Source organism: Equus przewalskii, chromosome 22, assembly GCF_037783145.1.
Source record: "Equus przewalskii isolate Varuska chromosome 22, EquPr2, whole genome shotgun sequence".
Taxonomy (NCBI): domain Eukaryota; kingdom Metazoa; phylum Chordata; class Mammalia; order Perissodactyla; family Equidae; genus Equus; species Equus przewalskii.
Window position 1 is genome coordinate 1,870,268 of NC_091852.1, and position 17,827 is coordinate 1,888,094.

At 40.7% G+C, this 17,827-nt stretch overlaps 1 protein-coding gene across 11 annotated transcripts in view; it reads left to right on the forward strand.

Annotated features, from left to right (window-relative positions):
- The window catches only part of FANCC (FA complementation group C), a 244,063-nt gene that overhangs the window by 87,607 nt on the left and 138,629 nt on the right, over positions 1 to 17,827 (forward strand). For 7 of the 11 annotated variants that reach the window (XM_070589942.1, XM_070589952.1, XM_070589943.1 and 4 more), the window contains 3 exons: positions 990 to 1,231; positions 3,356 to 3,440; positions 8,637 to 8,731. In XM_070589942.1, the coding sequence (XP_070446043.1) occupies positions 1,067 to 1,231; positions 3,356 to 3,440; positions 8,637 to 8,731 (345 nt within the window). In that variant the 5' untranslated portion in view covers positions 990 to 1,066. The remainder of the gene's footprint in view (positions 1 to 989; positions 1,232 to 3,355; positions 3,441 to 8,636; positions 8,732 to 17,827) is intronic. The other 4 variants (XM_070589948.1, XM_070589950.1, XM_070589949.1 and 1 more) reach the window with 1 other exon arrangement.

Genomic DNA, 17,827 nt, shown 5'->3' on the forward strand with positions numbered 1-17,827 from the left:
GGAGCATTTTATTTGTTTATTGTTGCTGCTGAAGATTTAAACTCATTTACCACTTAAAGAGTAGTTCTTTGAACTTAAATAGCTGGTGTCATCCCCGCCCCATGAAGCAGGAGTCTGAAGCTGGCCCCTGTGAGCAGCAGCCGCTCTCTCGTCTGCCGGGGGTGCCTGCCGAGGGGGCGTGGCTCGGAGCTGGGACTGCTGGGGCGCCTGGAGGGTGTTGCCCTCGCTCTGCCTGAGGCCCACGCTCATTGCATAGCTTCACTATTCTTTTTACCGTGTGCTTTAGGTCTGCTAAGGCAAGTTTATGAGTTTTATTTTCTGTCACTTAGGACTAGTACATCTCAATAATTGGAGTTCAACATATTTTACTAAATATGATTTCTTCTTGTGAATGGAGCTCAAGCATATACAGAAGTCTTTAATTAAATTATGTATGTAAAGTGTTCACATCGATGCATGTGGAATGAATTATTTTACTTTTATCTAAGAAATGAAGAGAAACTGGGAAGAAAATTCATTAGACAGTAATGCTTGGAGTTTTTTTTTTTACATCTAAGTGAGAAGCCAGAATGCATATAAAAAACATAAGAACTTCAAAAACACTTCCTAGGCACAGACTATTATTAAACACCAGTGGATGTTTTTTATTTCCCATTACATTAAAATACTCAAATGAACTTCATATTCAGAAAATTTAAAAATAGCTCAATCCTAGAAAGATATAAAGTATTATCAGCTGTGCTTTTTGTACATGATTAGCATGTGCCTGTAGAGGTATAATGACTTTAGTGTAATGATATTACTCACGATAAAAGTGGAGATGGTAAAAATTGGAGCTACAGCTGGGTGACACATTTTAAAATAGTTCAAAGATGACTCCCCAGAAGGCTTCCTATTTTAGTCCCTTGTCATTCTTCCTGCACTCCTCAGTGGATCGTGAAGACACCAATAAAAGCCCCTTTTTAAATGTTTCATTTTTCCCCTTATAGATTTGCTGCGTGCTCACTGTCTCCCTCAGCGCTTGGCAGGCCACTGTGGAGGTGCATCCCCTTTTCCCTTTCCTGAGATGGCTCAAGACTCAGTAGGCCTTTCTTCTGATTACCAGTTTTGGATGCAGAAGGTTTCTACATGGGACCAGGCCTCCACTGTGGAAACCCAGCAAGACACCTGTCTTCACCTGCCTCGGTTTCAGGAGTTCCTGAGGCAGATGTATGAAGCCTTGAAAGAGATGGTAAGTAGTGGACCCAAATAGGGAGGTTATTTTGTGACATCAGGGCCTCTTTACCAGGTTTCTCTAGGCCTGAACGCTATTTAGAGTCAGCGACTTGTGATAGTGACCTAATGTATTGATGGATTAGAAAGACAAATTACTCCCAGGTAATGCAGACAAGAAATGATTTCCTAGTCTCTGATTTATTGTGTCTTCAGTCTTTTCTTCTTGATTAGCTATATTGTCACATGAGACTTCCTGACCAATCAAGTTGTTATTTTTTTAAAGATTGGTACCTGAGCTAACATCTATTGCCAATCTTCTTTTTTTCTTTCTCCCCAAAGTCCCCCAGCACATAGTTGTATATTTTAGTTGTGGGTCCTTCTAGTTGTAGCATGTGGGACGCTGCCTCAGCATTGCCTGATGAGCGGTACCGTGTCCGCGCCCAGGATCTGAACTGGTCAAACCCTGGGCCTCCGAAGCAGAGCGCATGAACTTAACCACTCGGCCATGGGGCCAGCCCCAAGTTGTTATGAAATAAATAAAAGTTTGACACTTGTTGTCAGGTAATAATTGGGATTCTTTTAAAGGCCTTTGCATCTCTTAAATATTGATAATTTTGCTGAAATCCTTACCCTTTCCTCAACCCTATTCTAAAGTGGGCTCTACTAAGGGATGATAAATATTAAGATCTCTTCTTATAAACATTTTAAGTGGTCTTTTCTGGTGAATATTAAGATATTGAATGTCTTCACTATTGTTAGATAAGTTACTGTGTTCAAAATTTGATGTATTTTCATTTTGACATGATTTCTTATTGTTATTACAATAGATGTTTTTATGAATTAATGTTAGCATATTATGAAAATGTTATTTGTTTTATATTTATTTTCTAATTTCAAAATGAAAAGCAAAACTGTCATTTAACCTAGGTGTTCTCGTCTTATATGTTTATTCCCTTAATCAAAGAAGCAAGTAGGAAATTTGAAGAATAATTCATGGTGATATCAGTTCTTATGTCTTTAGAAACAGGAAGGAAAGATACAATGCTAACTAACAAGACAACCAGTACTAACTTTTACAATTGTTGTTTGTAATAAGACTTTTGTAACTTGACCTTAAAATGGTCCCACAAAGACTAGGCCTGGCCTTGATGCTCAGACAAATGTGAGGAATTCATTGTTGCAGCAGTGGGAAATGCCTGTTTCAGCATTTGTGCACATTATCTGTTCGGTCTTATTTTTAAACTTTCTCGAAAGGTATAGAAGTGGGAAAAGGGCCAATGGTACAACAGCATGTATTTTTTTTAATGTTAAGCTGTTTTATATTTGGTTGATCTTTTTTTGGGTCTCAGGTCTTAGGTTGTTGTAGACTAAGTATGATGTCATTTAGCATATGGTCAAAATAGTAATAAACAGATATAGATATCTTTATGCTTTGGCTGCTTTTTTTTTATTTTTATTTTTTTATTAATGTTATGATAGATTACAACCTTGTGAGATTTCAGTTGTACATTTTTGTTAGTCATGTTGTGGGTACACCACTTCCCCCTTTGTGCCCTCCCCCCACCCCCCCGTTCCCTGGTAACCACCGATCATATCTCCTTGTCAATATATTAACTTCCACCTATGAGTGGAGTCATATAGAGTTCGTGCTTTTGTTTTTTTTTTCACTAGTTCCCGAGTTCTTATCCTCCTGAACCTTCTTTGAAATAGAGGTTAGGAACCTCTCTTATTATGTCAAAATAAAAAAAATCAGGATGAAGATAATGGGATTATATAATATTAATCACCCATAACGTTTTTTTCACTATTATAAAGTCTTTGTTATTTTTAAATAAAGTAGCCTTTCCTGACTGTTAAGTACGAGTAAAATAAAGTTAATTTTGTAACAAAATTGATTTTGTGTAAATGTACTGTACATCTTAATTTTGGTGACCTGGTTGAAGGAAGAAGTAAGGTTATTGCTCGTTAAACTTTATTTGAATTACTTGCCTAAAGATCTTCTCTAATCCTTTTTTTCCTACTTTTCTAAAATACGTACTAAACAAGAAGCATTCAAGCTCCCTCAACTTGCAGTGTCAGTTCAGTCTTTCTGAGTTGCACAGTGTCCTTCTACTCACCAAAACATAATTTTCTTTTACAGGATTCAAATACAGTCATTGAAAGATTCCCCACAATTGGTCAACTGTTGGCAAAAACTTGCCGGAATCCTTTTATCTTAGCGTATGGTAAGAATCCAAAGCAAGTCCTCTTGAATTACAAACTTCTAACAATAATTTTGATCTTTGCATTGTTTACCAAAATACAGAGCTTTAAATTATAAACCTTTCTCCTATTTTTCATAAAACAACTTATCAATTGTATTCATTGTTCCATTACAAAAATAGCATCCTTTGTTGTCCATATGTTTGTGCATGTTTGTATGGATACACATGCATGCACATACATACACATGCAAATCTGTAGGAAGATAAAACTCCTTGTATTAGAGAGCAGAAATTCTCAGATGGTTATCATAACTTCATTTTTATTTCAGTGTAAAGTGATTATAATAATGAAATAATCTCTGTTTCAAAATTCATATTAATTTGCATACTGTTTTCCATGTGTAAAATCATTCTTCAGAGTCTGAGTCCTGCCATGGCTGTGCCATTATTTAGGGGTGACATTTTGGTTTTACCCGTGGTTAAGAGGAATTGGAGGACGCTTCAGGAAGGTGTTACTTCATTGACCTCCTGCCTGCCTGTCCAGCCTCATTTCCTGTTGAATCCTCCACAACTACAACACATGCAGTGTAGCCAGGTCAGATTACTAAGAGGGCCTGAAGGTGCATGATGTCAGGACTCTTGACAGGCAATTCTTTTTGCCTGGAAATCTGTTCTCGTCTCTTGTCCTCTTAAGCCTTCTTTGAAATAGCCTTGCTGGGGCTGAGTTAGGAACCTCTCTTAGTGTCTCCATAGCTTGTTGTCTCTCTTCATTATAACACCTACTACACTGCTTTACAATTGTTGGTTTGCCTGTCTGATGCCCTGGAAAACTGAATGCCTCTCAAGAACAGGAACTGTGGGTTTAGTTCTCTTTCTCGTCCCAGGGCCTAGCATAGGGTGGAGCAGGCACATCCAAAGGTGCACAGTTTAGCTAGCGTAATATTTACTTTTCATATTTTTTAAAGTCAAATACTAGTTGCATAATATAATGATAGTAAAATAAAAAATAAAATGAATTTTCCCCTTTGATATTTTAAAGAATTATACAATTTCTATTTCCTAGCCTGTCGTAAGTCATTTTAAGAAGGATGAACTTGGTGAGGAAGCGACAGCATCCACATTTGGTCCCTTCAACGTACAGGCATGGGTGCACCACACACCCTCAAACTCATGCACTCCACCCCCACCCTCATCTGTCTCTCTTCCTCTCCACTTAGGCCGCTTGCTTCCTCTTGCCACTTGAGTTGACTCCTCCCTTGACTCCCTCAGCTAGTTCAAGTTCTTGATCTAAAATGGCAAAGCCATCACTGTATTTGCCCACCAGGGCTACAACCTGCCCTAAGTTTGTATGTTTCATTTAGGTCAGTGTTTCTCAGACATCTTTGATCAGAAATGCATTTTCTGTGCATGTGTGTATGTACATATGCATTCTTACACATACACTTCTACACACAGATACATACACACATTTCATAAAAGTATGCTTATTTTTATGTGCAGCCATAGTCACTATCCTTTTTTAAAAATGGTCTTCATGATCCGAAACTGATTTCACAACCTACTGATGGGTCATGATCAAAAGTTTGAAAAACATTGAGCTGGCCTGATGATACTGATGGCAGGAGAAAGGAAGAGAAACTGTGGAGTTTTCTCCAATTAAAGGTACCACCCATTGTTACATACTTCATAGACTGAATAACTGCTTTTTAGAAAAAAGAAATATTATGCCCTTTAAGTGTATAGGGTGGATGTAAGACACATCCCTAATTCAGGACTGTTAAAACGTGGGAAAGTTTGTGTTGTAGAATCGAAGAAGTTGAATGAGCGGCATTGCTCACTTTGTGCTGGGCCTACTCTCTGTCGATTGCAAGGTGGATCTAATTGAGTTCTTGATGCTAGTCTTGCAGGATAGGTAATTATGAGGTACAGTAAATAAGTCACTTTCCCCAGAAACTGTGAAGCTTATGAAAACATGTTAATTCATAAAAATATCTAGTGTAATAAAAATAAGAAATGTCAAAATGAAAATATGTCAAATTTTGAGCACAATAACTTATCTAACAATAGTGAAGACACTCAAAATCTTAATATTCACCAGAAAAGACCACTTAAAATAATAGGAGCCAATACCCCAGCCCTCTAAATCCCGTGTTGTTGTAATGATCTGCTCCTGTGGATCACAGCCTCTGGTTGAAGTGTTTCAGTCCTGGCTTTACCACCAGCCAGCTTCACGTGAATGTATATATTTACTGAACAGACGTTTAGAAAGTTGTTTTGGTATGCCTGCCTCACGATTTCTGCCCACTGGCAGCTTCCGGTCAGGGAGAAAAGAGCCCTAAGATGATCAGCTGAACTCAGGGGCATGGTTGGTGTTGTGGAACTCTGAGCGAGGAGCTGAGGGGAAGGAAAGTTTCACAGTGGAGGTCGTGCTGGGGCTGAGTCTTGGAGGACAATGGGTAAGATGAGATTTTCTAAGACAAGCCACCGAACTCACTGAGACTCAGGTTCCTTATTTGTAAAAGAGACACTGGACTGATTTATCCCTGTGACCTTAAACTTGTATCTGGCTGTGATCTTTCCTTAGCACCTTATCACCATTAAATTGGGCTCTTCTGACAACCAGAAACAAATTCTCCATCTCTTTCTATTTCTATGCTTGTGTTCCCTTTTGAACTGTCCATTAAATTTCAGTTTCTTGTTTGAGACTTGCCTTTAGTTCTGGGCTCATAGAGGAGGCTGACGGGCACAGAACTCCATGAGTAACCAAATCTTGGCTATGTTGTCACTGTTGTTTCACTAGTTGGGCACTTTCTTCTAGGAAAGGATCTTTTCTTGTGGTTTTATAATATCAAAATTACTTTTTAAATACAGTAAAATTATTTACCGTAACAGTTCAATACTGTAACAAAACAATTTCCATCAAGGAAAGAAGTAAGTCTCCCATAATGTTAAGTGAGAACAAGATCAGAATTAAGGATAATAAGGAAGGAGAAAGGATTTGGAAATGAAAAGACACTGCAAAGAGAAGAGAAAAAAACAAATAAGAGAAAGGGAGACAACACCTTTTCTTCATTGGTGTTCTCTGCAAGAAATTACTGCCTTCATCTTCTTGGAGTTCTGGCTGGTTGGTTCTAGCTCTGCCCTCGTGATTAACATAACAGATAGAACCCCTCTTCCTCACTATTTGCTACCTGGTGCTGTGTAATGATTTGCCCCCAAACTTGGCAGTGTAAAACAATAAATATGTATTGTCTTAGAAAAATGCTGCCTTCACACTTAAACTACAGAATTAAAGTTTAAAGAATTAATTTAGCTTTCATTTGGAATTTCAGTTCAAGATATCAAAAAAATAAAATATTAGGTGGCAAATGTATGTTGGTGTATTCTTTTCTCTTCCGTTCATTTTTAGAATCCTGATTTGTAGTAAGATCTGCTGTCAGTGACTATCCCCATGATGAATCCCGAGCAGTTTCCCGTCTCGCTTAACTGCCCTGCAGGATGCTCCAGCACCAATGTCTGGCCTCCAGACAGGAGCCTGACAGATGCTGTTGCCGGTAGAGAGTGCTGGTGGCACTCATGAAAAGTGATGGCTCACATCCTTAAATCCCTAAAGCAACCTCATTAGCAGTGCATTTCAATGCATTGATTCTGGGCAAAGAAAGGTACCACCTAAAGGTTAGGTGAAAGTTTCTCTGGCTCTTTCTTTTTGAGAGAAAAATGAAAAACAATACTTATTGGATTAAATGTGCAGAATCACTCAACACCTGGGGAAAACGCCCATCTTTTTGGATTCCTTTAGATTTAAGCTCTGTGAACTAATGTTTTCTTTCTTCTGCTTCTTCTGCTGCTGCTGCTTCTTGTTTTTTCTTTTTAGTAGCCAGTGTCTGATTCTTGCAAATACAACAGGTTGCTTTCTTTTTAACACGGCAAGCTGCTTATGTAAGCCTATCATTGGATGTGTCTGTCACACTTGTGACATGAAGATAGTTAGAATTGCTTCTCATATTTAAAGAACAGGAAGCGCAACAATCACATTTTTAATCAGTGGCATTGGTTCAACCTGAAGAACCCTAGGATCTTCAGAGGTTAAATTCTATGATTCTTGAATAAGCCGATCTCAGACAAGCCACTGATGTGTTTGAGCTCACAAGAACTAGGAAAAAATGAAAATCCCTCAGAGTAATTCTTGATAAAGTTTATTCAGAGGTGTTAGTTATTAGGAGAGCATAAGCTTATGGATGTTAAGGGGGAAAAATGGGTTTAAATCTGCTAGTAGCGTCCTTTGGGGTGTGTTTAAAAATGCAGAGGTAGCTTACTGTAGCTTGTATTTTCCTTGTTTCTTGTTAGGTAAGCCCTTAGAAACGCTGTTTGTGAGATAGCAGAAGATCACAAGGCAAAGGGCACAGGTGACTCTGCGGAGGAGCCATGCCAGTGCTGGGTTTTCTCAGCCTTCCCTCCACAGCCTTGTGAGAAAATCCACAGTTGCTTGGCTCTGGTTTGGGTACTGATGTGTTCAGTTTTTAGGCTTCATTTTTGCTTCTCAGTTGCGTTATAAAACCTCTAACTTCAACAGACTCAGTTAACAAAAGAGGAAAAAGAAAATGGCTCACCAAGCAGGTGTTCCCGCCAAATGTAAGATTTCAAAGGTCAGCATTAACATCACATATTTAGTAAAGTTTTACATTTTAGAGTAAAAATAAGGAGCGTGTAAAGGGCTTCTATTTTATCCAAACTATTTGGTACTAAAGAGAATATATTTTAAAACAATCTTTTTTGTTAAATTTATTTTTAACAAGTGAGGTGTTTTGGCAAATTAGAAAATTAAAAGATTGAATTAGAAGTATTGAGTGCTGCATGTAGCAGTTATGTTGCCTTAACAATGTTGAAATGCAAAATCAAGAACCAATCTTGAATAAAACCCAGGTCTTTTAGTTCTTTCCGTCATTCTCTTTGGCTTTAAAAATTGCTGCTGTAAGAGAAAGGGAATTGACCACACAAAGGCTAAGCATGAGTGATCCCAAACCCACAAGAAGAAAAAACTCCAGAAGGTTAAGTTTCACACGTGGGCCTGGATGCTTATTCTGTGAACTTAGTAGTTTGGGGTTTTCCTAAAATATATTAAATATTTTAATATATAGTGTTTACACATTTTTTTATACTGATTATCTTTTCTTTCTAATTGATACAACCTACTCATTTTAGTTTTCCTTTTTGCAGATGAAAGCCAAAAAATTCTAATATGGTGCTTATGTTGTCTGATTAACAAAGAACCACAGAATTCTGGAGACTCAAAACTTAACTCCTGGACACGGGTAAGAAGAGCTCTTGCCCTGCACTGCTTTGAATTAAACTGGTCAGGGTGCTGCTTTGGCAGTCCAGTTCTGTGATGTTTTAGGAACTTTTTCAAACACATCCTTTGCTGTCGTGTTATCTTGCTGGGTGTAAAATTATTCACGAGATTTCATTTTTGTTTGATCGTGAATTCCGTAAGAGATTGGTCTTTAGGGCAAACTTTCCCGAGACCTAATGTTGAGTGGTTTCAGAAAGTTACTTTCAGGTAATTGAAAGAATGTACACTCTTTCCTTCCAGCAATTGCTCTCCTTCAAAAAATTGTTTCTCCCTACCAACCTGGTTTAAATACATACAATTCCTCTCCAAGTACTTCTCTGCCTCTCTCAGAATCTATTCTGTAGTAAAACTAAAATTCAGAAGTGCCCTGGGAGCAGCAGTCTTTCTTTTGTGTCCTACAGTTGGTACTGGGGCCAGTGTGCTCAGACTAGCCCCTGGTGCTAGTTGGCTCCTGCTGCCTTTACACCGTCAGATGGGTTACCCAGCTGTGCCAGACCAGAGAGCTGACAGCTTCCTGAATTCCCCATCTGTTCCTGCCTCCTCTTGCAGGGCGGGCTCAAGTTGGAGAATGTTGTAAGGCTGGGCTGTGGCTTCCCTCACCACCACCAAGTTGCCTGTTCTTTTCTCTTCCCCTCACTGTCCTGCTGCAGTAACCCCAGGACTCACTCATGCCCGTCAGACTCCATCAGTGTGCATGTGGTTCACATTAGCCGCTTAGTGTTAGGAAGTCACCACCCACATCAAATGGTATGGTTTTGTCTGTCAGTCTGACTGGTGATATCACTCCACTCACTGCTTTTTAACTTTTCTTTGTTTAATACAGAATTGCTGACAGAGATGATAGTATGAGTATTTTTCTCTTAGGTTAGAAGAAGAATTGAAGGGACAATAGAAGTGCAAAGGATTGGGTGAGGGAAGGAAAGAATGCAAAATTTAATTAGAAGGATGGTTAATGTAAGGAGCTGAAGAAAGGAACTGATAAGTAGAATTAGAGAAGAAAAGGTATGAAGAACAAGACTATAGAAATAGAATAACATACTTAGTCTTTAACTTTTTAAATGGTTGCATATTGGATATTTTAGTGATTATTTAGGATATATTTTTTATTGGCTAGCTCAGTAAGTCCTGAAATAGGCCATCTAATAAGTGTTTTTAGAGTGATTGGGTTAACTTTCTTCATTTAACTCATGATTTTATTAGCCTGTTTTAAAATTTCTAGCCTTGCATTTTATTTTGTGAGTTTCCCTTATTTAATACTGTGTCTCTATGTCCCTAGGTACTTACTAAGTATTGCACAGGGAGATAAAGTTAAAACACTTAATTCCTACCTTCAGGGATTTCAGAGGCTGGTAACCAGATCGTCCCAGGGCAGTGTGGTTGGGCTGTTGGTGGAGCTGTGGATAGGCGTGGTAGTGGCACAGGGGAGGGATGCTTGCTCAGACTTGGGGTTTGGAGATGTTTTCTGGAGGAGGTGGTATATCAGCTGAGCTTTGGAGGATGACTAAGAGAGCAGGCATAGAGTTTTAGGAGAGATACTCCTGTCAGCAGAATGAGCATGTGCAAAGCATGGTGGTGGGAAGCAAATGTTGTGTTCAGGGACCTGCAGGTGCGTAGGTGTGCCTGAGCTTGGGGTTTTGTAGGGTTGATGGTGAAGCATAAAGTCTTATGTATGATTATAACAAGTTTTTGTTTTATCTTGAAGGCAGTGGGGAAACCACCAAAGTGTTTTAAACAGAGAAATCATGTGACCAGGTGTGAGTTTTAGAAACTTAACAGCAAAAGGAAGTTGATTTGGAAGGGGGCACAGATAGCACTTTGGAAACTATTGTGATAAAGAAGAGAAATCATGAGGGCCCGAATGAAATAGAGAAGAGGTGCCAGATTTATGATATTGATGAGGTAAATCTCCACAAGAAGTAATGACACATTACATGCCGATACACTTAGGTGTAGATAGAGTTGAACATCACTTTCTCAGGAGGGCGAGCGGATTTGCACGTACAGGGTTGACAGTCCTCAGGGTAGGGAAACAGTGGAAGCCTTGGGTAAGGGTGAGATCCATCACCCAGAGATAGCACCTAGTGTGGGGAGGGTATGGGGCCTAAGGGACAGCCTTGGGAAGCAATTGCATTTATGGAGTGAGCAGAAGAATGAGCCACACTGCAGACTAAAATGAGGGGATCAAGAAGTAGAAGGAGAAAAGCAGCAGTGTTTTTGGAAAAAATGAGTAGTCATTCATATTTAATGCTGTAGCACTGCTCTATCCAATAGAAGTAAAATACATACTATATAGATGATTTTAAGTTCTCCAGTAGCTGCTTTAAGAAATGTAGAAAGAAATAGGTGAAATTAATTTTAATAATATATTTTATTTAACCCAATATATCCAAAACACTTTTGTTTCAACATATAATCAATTTAAAAATTACTGTTGAGATTGTTTTGATCTTTTTTCATAGTCAGTCATTGAAATTGAGTGTGTATGTTACACTTACATCTACATGTTACCCCTTAACTCAGATGCTTAATTTCAGTGTAAATTGTTGATTTGTATTTAGATTTCATAAAATTTGCAGTTGAAAAAGTAGGTTCACATAGCCATATTGTTCCAGAGAGACTTACACATGAATCAAGTGTCAGTTTTTAAATTCAAATTTAATTAAAATTTAAATAATTAAAAATCCACTTCCTTCATTGTACTTAACTACCTTTGAAGTGCTCAGTAGCCACGTGTGGCTGGCAATTGCTGGAGTAGACAGGGCAGCTGCAGATCATAAAGCAGGGGAAGGACTGAGAAGCAGCACTTTGATTTAGCCACGAGGAGGAAGGACCTTGGTGAGAATAGATTTAGTGGGAGGAGGAGGGAAGGAGCCGGCTTGCCGCAGATTGAGGAGTGGATGGGGAGGTGAGGAAGCAGAGATGATAAACTTTGGTTACTCTTTGAAGAAACTTGGCAGTGAAGGAAGGAGAGAGGAGGTGGAAGCCAGACTAGATCATAGAGTTGAGTTGATTGAAATTGAGAAAGTCTTGAATATGCTTTATTCTGAGAAGAAAGTGCTAGTAGAGAGTTGAGGATATAGGAGATTGGGAAAGCAGTTTCGCTGCTTGTTGTACTAGGCAAGCCTGGAGTATTAACTGGTAAAAAGATGTATAGGAATAGTATTGTTTAACTTTTAGCAATCTAAAGCTAGTTACATGTACCTGTCACAAATCAGTACCTACATGATGGTATAATGTTAACCATGAATGCAGCAAGACAGAAGGTGGTTGTTGGTTTATGAATCAATTGCACATGCTCCCGTATGGCTACTCCGTTGTCCCAAAGCCTTTATTGAAAAGTCCTTTCCTCACTGATCTGTGGTGCTGCCTTCATCATGAATCAAGTGTCTTTGTCTGTGCGGGTATGATCCAGAATCTCTCTATTGATTTCAGTGTCTGTGATGCTTAATGTTGTGTGTCGACTTGACCATGAGGTGCCCGAATATTTGGCCAAACATTATTCTGGATGTTTCAGTGAGGGTGTGTTTGGATGAGATTAACATTTAAATGCATAGACTGAGTGAAGCAGATCAACCTCCCTAATGTGTGTGGCTCATCCAGTTAGTTGAAGGCTTGAATAGAACAAAAAAGCTGAACCCTCCCATGAGTGAGAGAGAATTCCTCCTGCCTAATAGCCTTTGCACTAGGACATAAGCTTTTTTCCTGCCTTTAGACTCAAACTTAAGACGTTGGATCTTCCTGGGTCTTGAGACTGCCAGCCTTCAGACTGGAACTACACCATTGACTTCCCTTGTTTCAGGCCTTCAAATTTGGACTAGAACTAAACCGTCAGCTCTCCTGGGCTGGCCAACTCACTCTGAAGATCTTGGGATTTGCTTACCTCCATCATTGCTGAGCCAATTCCTCATAATAAATCTCTTTATGTGTATAGATATAACCTCCTATTGGTTCTGTTTCTCTGGAGACCCCTGGCTAAAACACTGTCTTTATGCCAGTGCTACATTGTCTTCATTAATGTGGCCTTATAAGAGTCTTGCTATCCAGGGGGCAGTCTTTCCATTTTCTTCTTCTTTATCAAGACAGTCTTGGCGGATAATGGAACTTAGCATTACCATTACCTAAATTTTAGAATCTGCTTGTCAAGTTTCATCAAAAAACAAAATAACTTGTTGGGATTTTGATTGGCATTGTAATCAATCAATTTAGTGAGACTTTCAGTGGCTACTATACCCTTAGGGCAAAATTGATTTTTATCAGCTTCGTTTACTGTTAGCAAATTGAACAGTACCTGGCACTGTAAAATTTTCAGTGAATGAATGACTGATGAAGTCTATAAATTCATTATTCAAATGATCTTCTTGATAATTTTGAAAAATTTTTGCCAATCTCTTATTAGCTTAACCTCTTAATGAGGCTGACGAATAGCTCACAGTGAGAGCAGAAATGTCAGCCATGCCATTAACTAGTTGTGCACTTATGTTGCATTCATAGTATTGTCTTTAATCTCTGACTTCTTTGCAAGAATCTCTTTAAGCCATGTGTCCATGTGATGGTTACTTTAGTTAGACAGTGTAATCAGTACGTCTTCCTTGCTGGTCCCTTAGAAACTGTAACACATACGTTGAAAGTGAATGAAAGCCTGAGGGATCCATGTGTGTAACGGAACCCCTACTCTTTCCTCAAGATATTGCTTGGGCAGTTTGTGACACATGGTCATCTTATATGTAGACTGAGTGAGGCTGCAGCATTGATACATTTATGAAATATTACTAAAGCTTAATTTCTTCTTCTTTTTTTTTTCTTTGAGGGAGATTAGCCCTGAGCTAATATCTGCCAATCCTCCTCTTTTTGCTGAGGAAGACTGGCCCTGAGCTAACATCCTTTCCCATCTTCCTCTATTTTATATGTGGGATGCCTACCACAGCATGGCTTGCCAAGCCGTGCCATGTCCGCACCTGGGATCTGAACCGGCGAACCCCTGGGCCGCCGAAGTGGAACGTGTGAACTTGACCGCTGTGCCGCTGGGCCGGCCCCTTAATTTCTTCTTATATATAAAAGTTCTAATATTTTCTTCACATCTCAGGGGATTATCTTGTGTGCAAGTTGGAGTGCAGAGTCCCAAATTTGGAACTAGTAGTCTAATTGATAAAAATCCATGCTGCCTTGGTATATGCAGCTTCTCTCAGCTTTTTCTCAGTCCTCATGTCCCTCCATTTCCCGTCCTCTGCACCCTACATACCATGAAGGTAGTCCAGGATCTTACCACCTTGGCTCTATATATGGCAGACATATTCATGGATTTGTACTTTGCACATTCCTTGTCCTCTGAATGGTTTTTTACCCTTGTTTTTCTAAAAAGCTCATGTTTGAAAGATAATTTCAAAAGTCTAGCTCATTTGTCCCTTTCCTTTCTCTAGTGCACCCTAAGCAGAATTGCTCTGTCTGCACATTTTCTACATTTCTCAGCCTTTCAACACTGAAAGGAATCATATTATAGCATCTTTTACCACATTCAAGGGCAGGGACAGTGTCATAGCATCCTTGCAGCCCAAGCTTATCTAGCTTTGTGTCTGTCATATACTGTCAGTGCTCAATAAATATTTGTTGGATATATGATTATTGTTGAATGACCAAATGGTATTTTGATTTTTACCCATATTAATTTTTACCAGTTTTTAAAATTGGTATTTCTCATACCCTGCAGAGTAAACCCTGAGTACTCTTCTTCAGTGGAAAATATCCCTCTTGTTGTTATCAGTCAGTTGCTCCTCTGAGCTGCCCATCATTTCCTGCAGGTTTGGCCGGTGTGAGTCTGCGTGGGAAGCTGCTCTGTGCTGAGCGTGCTGCCTCTCGCATTGCAGCCCTGCCTAGAAGCAGCCCCAAGGCCGCTGCACCGAGAGGTCTCTGCGGGACTGTCCGGGGGATCTTCCTCTACACTGGCTCCGCTTCACTCCTTTTCACAGTAGTAGAACTTATCATTTGTGTGGGTTTTTTTTTTTAATCTGTTTTGGAGTGTGGTACGTAGGACTGAGCATCTGATCTTGTTTTTGCTTCTCCTTCTTATTGTCGTTTTATAGGCTTCCATCCACCGAAGACACTCTTTTCCCTTGTCATTTGTTTTCTCCATCAGAATGTCTCTCCTGCTTCTCTTTATCTGTTTTATATACTGATCTCATGATTTTTCTTTGCCCTTTGTGCACTTTGATGGATGTGTGCCCTATTAGATACTAAATATTTTACTTTTATATCATTAATCCTTTTAGTTTTTAGAGTACCATTTTTTTCATAAATAGCCTTTCTGGGATTTTAGTGTATCTCTTATGTGTCTGCCAGTGCTGCACATGAAGAGAGCACAGTGAGGTGAAGGAGTGAGCCTTTCCTAAGGGGCAGGCCTTGTACTAGGTACTTCTCATAGATGGTCTCATATGAGCCTCACAGCAACCCTGACGAGGAAGTTTTATTGGCCCCACTTTAATGGAGGAGGAAGTGGAAACAGAGAGAAATTAAGTAGCTTGTTCAAAATTATACAACTAATAAGTGATGGGGCTGCAATTCAAACCCAGATCTGAGTGACTTTGAAGCTCAGGCTCTTTTGGACCATGTCAGGTTGGTACAAAGGTATAGAACTGAATGGCTCTGGTTTGGGGGAAAAGTTAAAATTTCAAACATTTTGTCTGGTAGATATAGCATACATTGTGATTTTTGGTTTGGAGAAAAAAGGCATTATATTATAACACTGTATGTTAAACTTGCTGTCCCTAAGATAACAAGGGCTTTCTGCCTCTAAATGTATATGATGATCTTATCCCAACATTCAGGCAAAGAAAAATAGGAGAGTTAATTTATTGTTCCTTTATTCTCCCCTATTTTTTCTCTGTATTGAAATCTAATAAACAGTCATTCTGCAGTTTTATTTTATTTTATTTTTTCCTCAGCAGGGACCATCTTCATGCTATCCCTCTGCCACGCTCCACACTGCCAGTGTCTCCCAGAGGGGAGCTTGTACATAGGTCTGGTGCCCGGTTTTTTTTTTTTTTAAACATTTTTTTTAAAGATTTTTTATTTTTTTCCTTTTTCTCCCCAAAGCCCCCCAGTACATAGTTGTATATTCTTCGTTGTGGGTCCTTCTAGTTGTGGCATGTGGGACGCCGCCTCAGCGTGGTTTGATGAGCAGTGCCATGTCCACGCCCAGGATTCAAACCAACGAAATACTGGGCTGCCTGCAGCGGAGTGCACGAACTCAACCACTCGGCCACGGGGCCAGCCCCTTGTGCCCGGTTTTTTTACGTCTGGTGCCCCACTTTCTGCAGATGCAGCCCAGGGGACACCCCTTGAGCTCCTGGCTCTGGAGTGGGGGAGTGGGCTTGCGTCCCTGGGTCTCATGGGACTTAACAATTAGAGAGAGACCATTCTTGGAGACTACTGCCCCCAGGGCATGCAACGGACTGAAACACACTCCCAGTCCTTCTGAGAAAGAGGCCCTTTTGCATGCCCTGGAGCTTCGGCCTGCAGGCCACACCTAGAGGCCTACAGAAGTGCACTCTGGGGACAGAGGCTGCTGGATGCAATCCTTGTATTCTCCCTTTGTCTCACTCCAGCTTTCCAGTGTCTCCCAGAAAGGAGCTTATGCCCTAGTCTGATGCTCTGAATTTTGCAACTGCTGCCAGGGCAGACCTCTGCATCACCTGTCTCTGGAGGCCAGCAGAGCTTCCACTTGTGGGTCCCACAGGACTATAACCAAAGAAAAGAGAATTCTTAAGCAGCTGCCACCCTCAGGGCACAGCAAGAGGCAATGGACCCAGGAGCTCACTCTTCTGTGAAAGAGGCCTATAAGCTTATCCTCATAGCTGCAGCCCGAGGGCAGGCTTCTAATTGAACACACATCTCAGGGCACTGTAACCTTTCCAGAGACCTCAGAAGGCCAGCGCCATCTTCACACTCTCTCTACCGCACTGCAGAGCACCAGTATCTCTCAGAGTGGAGCTCTTACACATGTCTGCTGCCCCTAGTTTTTACGTCTGGTACCCCGGTGTTTGCGGCTGTCACACAGGGGACACCCCTTGATTCCCTGGCTCTGACGGCCAGGGGGCTTTGTGTTTCTGGGTCCCATGGGCCTGTAACAATCAGAGATAGTTCTTGGCAGGCTACCACTCCCTGGGCACTGCACAGACAGCAGACTGAAACACACCCAGTCTTTCTGTGAAAGAGGCCTATTTACTTGTCCTGGAACTTCAGCCTGAGAGGCAGGCTTCAGGTTTGACACACATCTAGAGGCCTGGGGAGGTGCTCTCAGGGAACGTAGGCTGGGGGTCGCCATCTTTACGCTTTCCCTCTGCCTTGCTATACAGCTCACTGGTATCTCCCAGAAAGGACCTTATACACTTATCTGGAGCCCCAACTGTTGCAACTGTTCCCTGGGGGATATCTTCAGATCACCCCGTCTGGAGGCCAGCAGCGTGTACCATCGCAGTCTGCAGGACTCTATATATTTGCATACTTAAAGCTGCTGACTGAGAGTCTGGCCTCCAGTCAGCCTGAAACTAGGTACTGACTCAGATCCCTCCCTTTGGGACACTGACAGGTCTTGGAATACCCTCAACAGCTGGGAGCTATTAAAAATAAAATAGGCTGCCTCAGCAATCGCAAAGGTCTGAGAGACAACCAAGAGCAATGACAGTGTTGAAAATAAGGTTCAGGTGCTGGCCCAGTGGTGCAGCGGTTAACTGCGCATGTTCCACTTCTCAGTGGCCCGGGGTTCGCCGGTTCGGATCCCGGGTGCAGACATGGCACCACTTGGCACACCATGCTGTGGTAGGCGTCCCACATATAAAGTAGAGGAAGATGGGCATGCATGTTAGCTCAGGGCCAGTCTTCCTCAGCAAAAAGAGGAGGATTGACAGCAGTTAGCTCAGGGCTAATCTTCCTCAAAAAAAGAAAATAAAAATAATGTTCATCTCCTACAAGAGGCCACTCCTTCAAGACTGGGAGAGGTAACTCTTTCATCTAACGTGTAGAAACAAACAGAGAGTAAAGCAAAATGAGGAAACAAAGGAATATA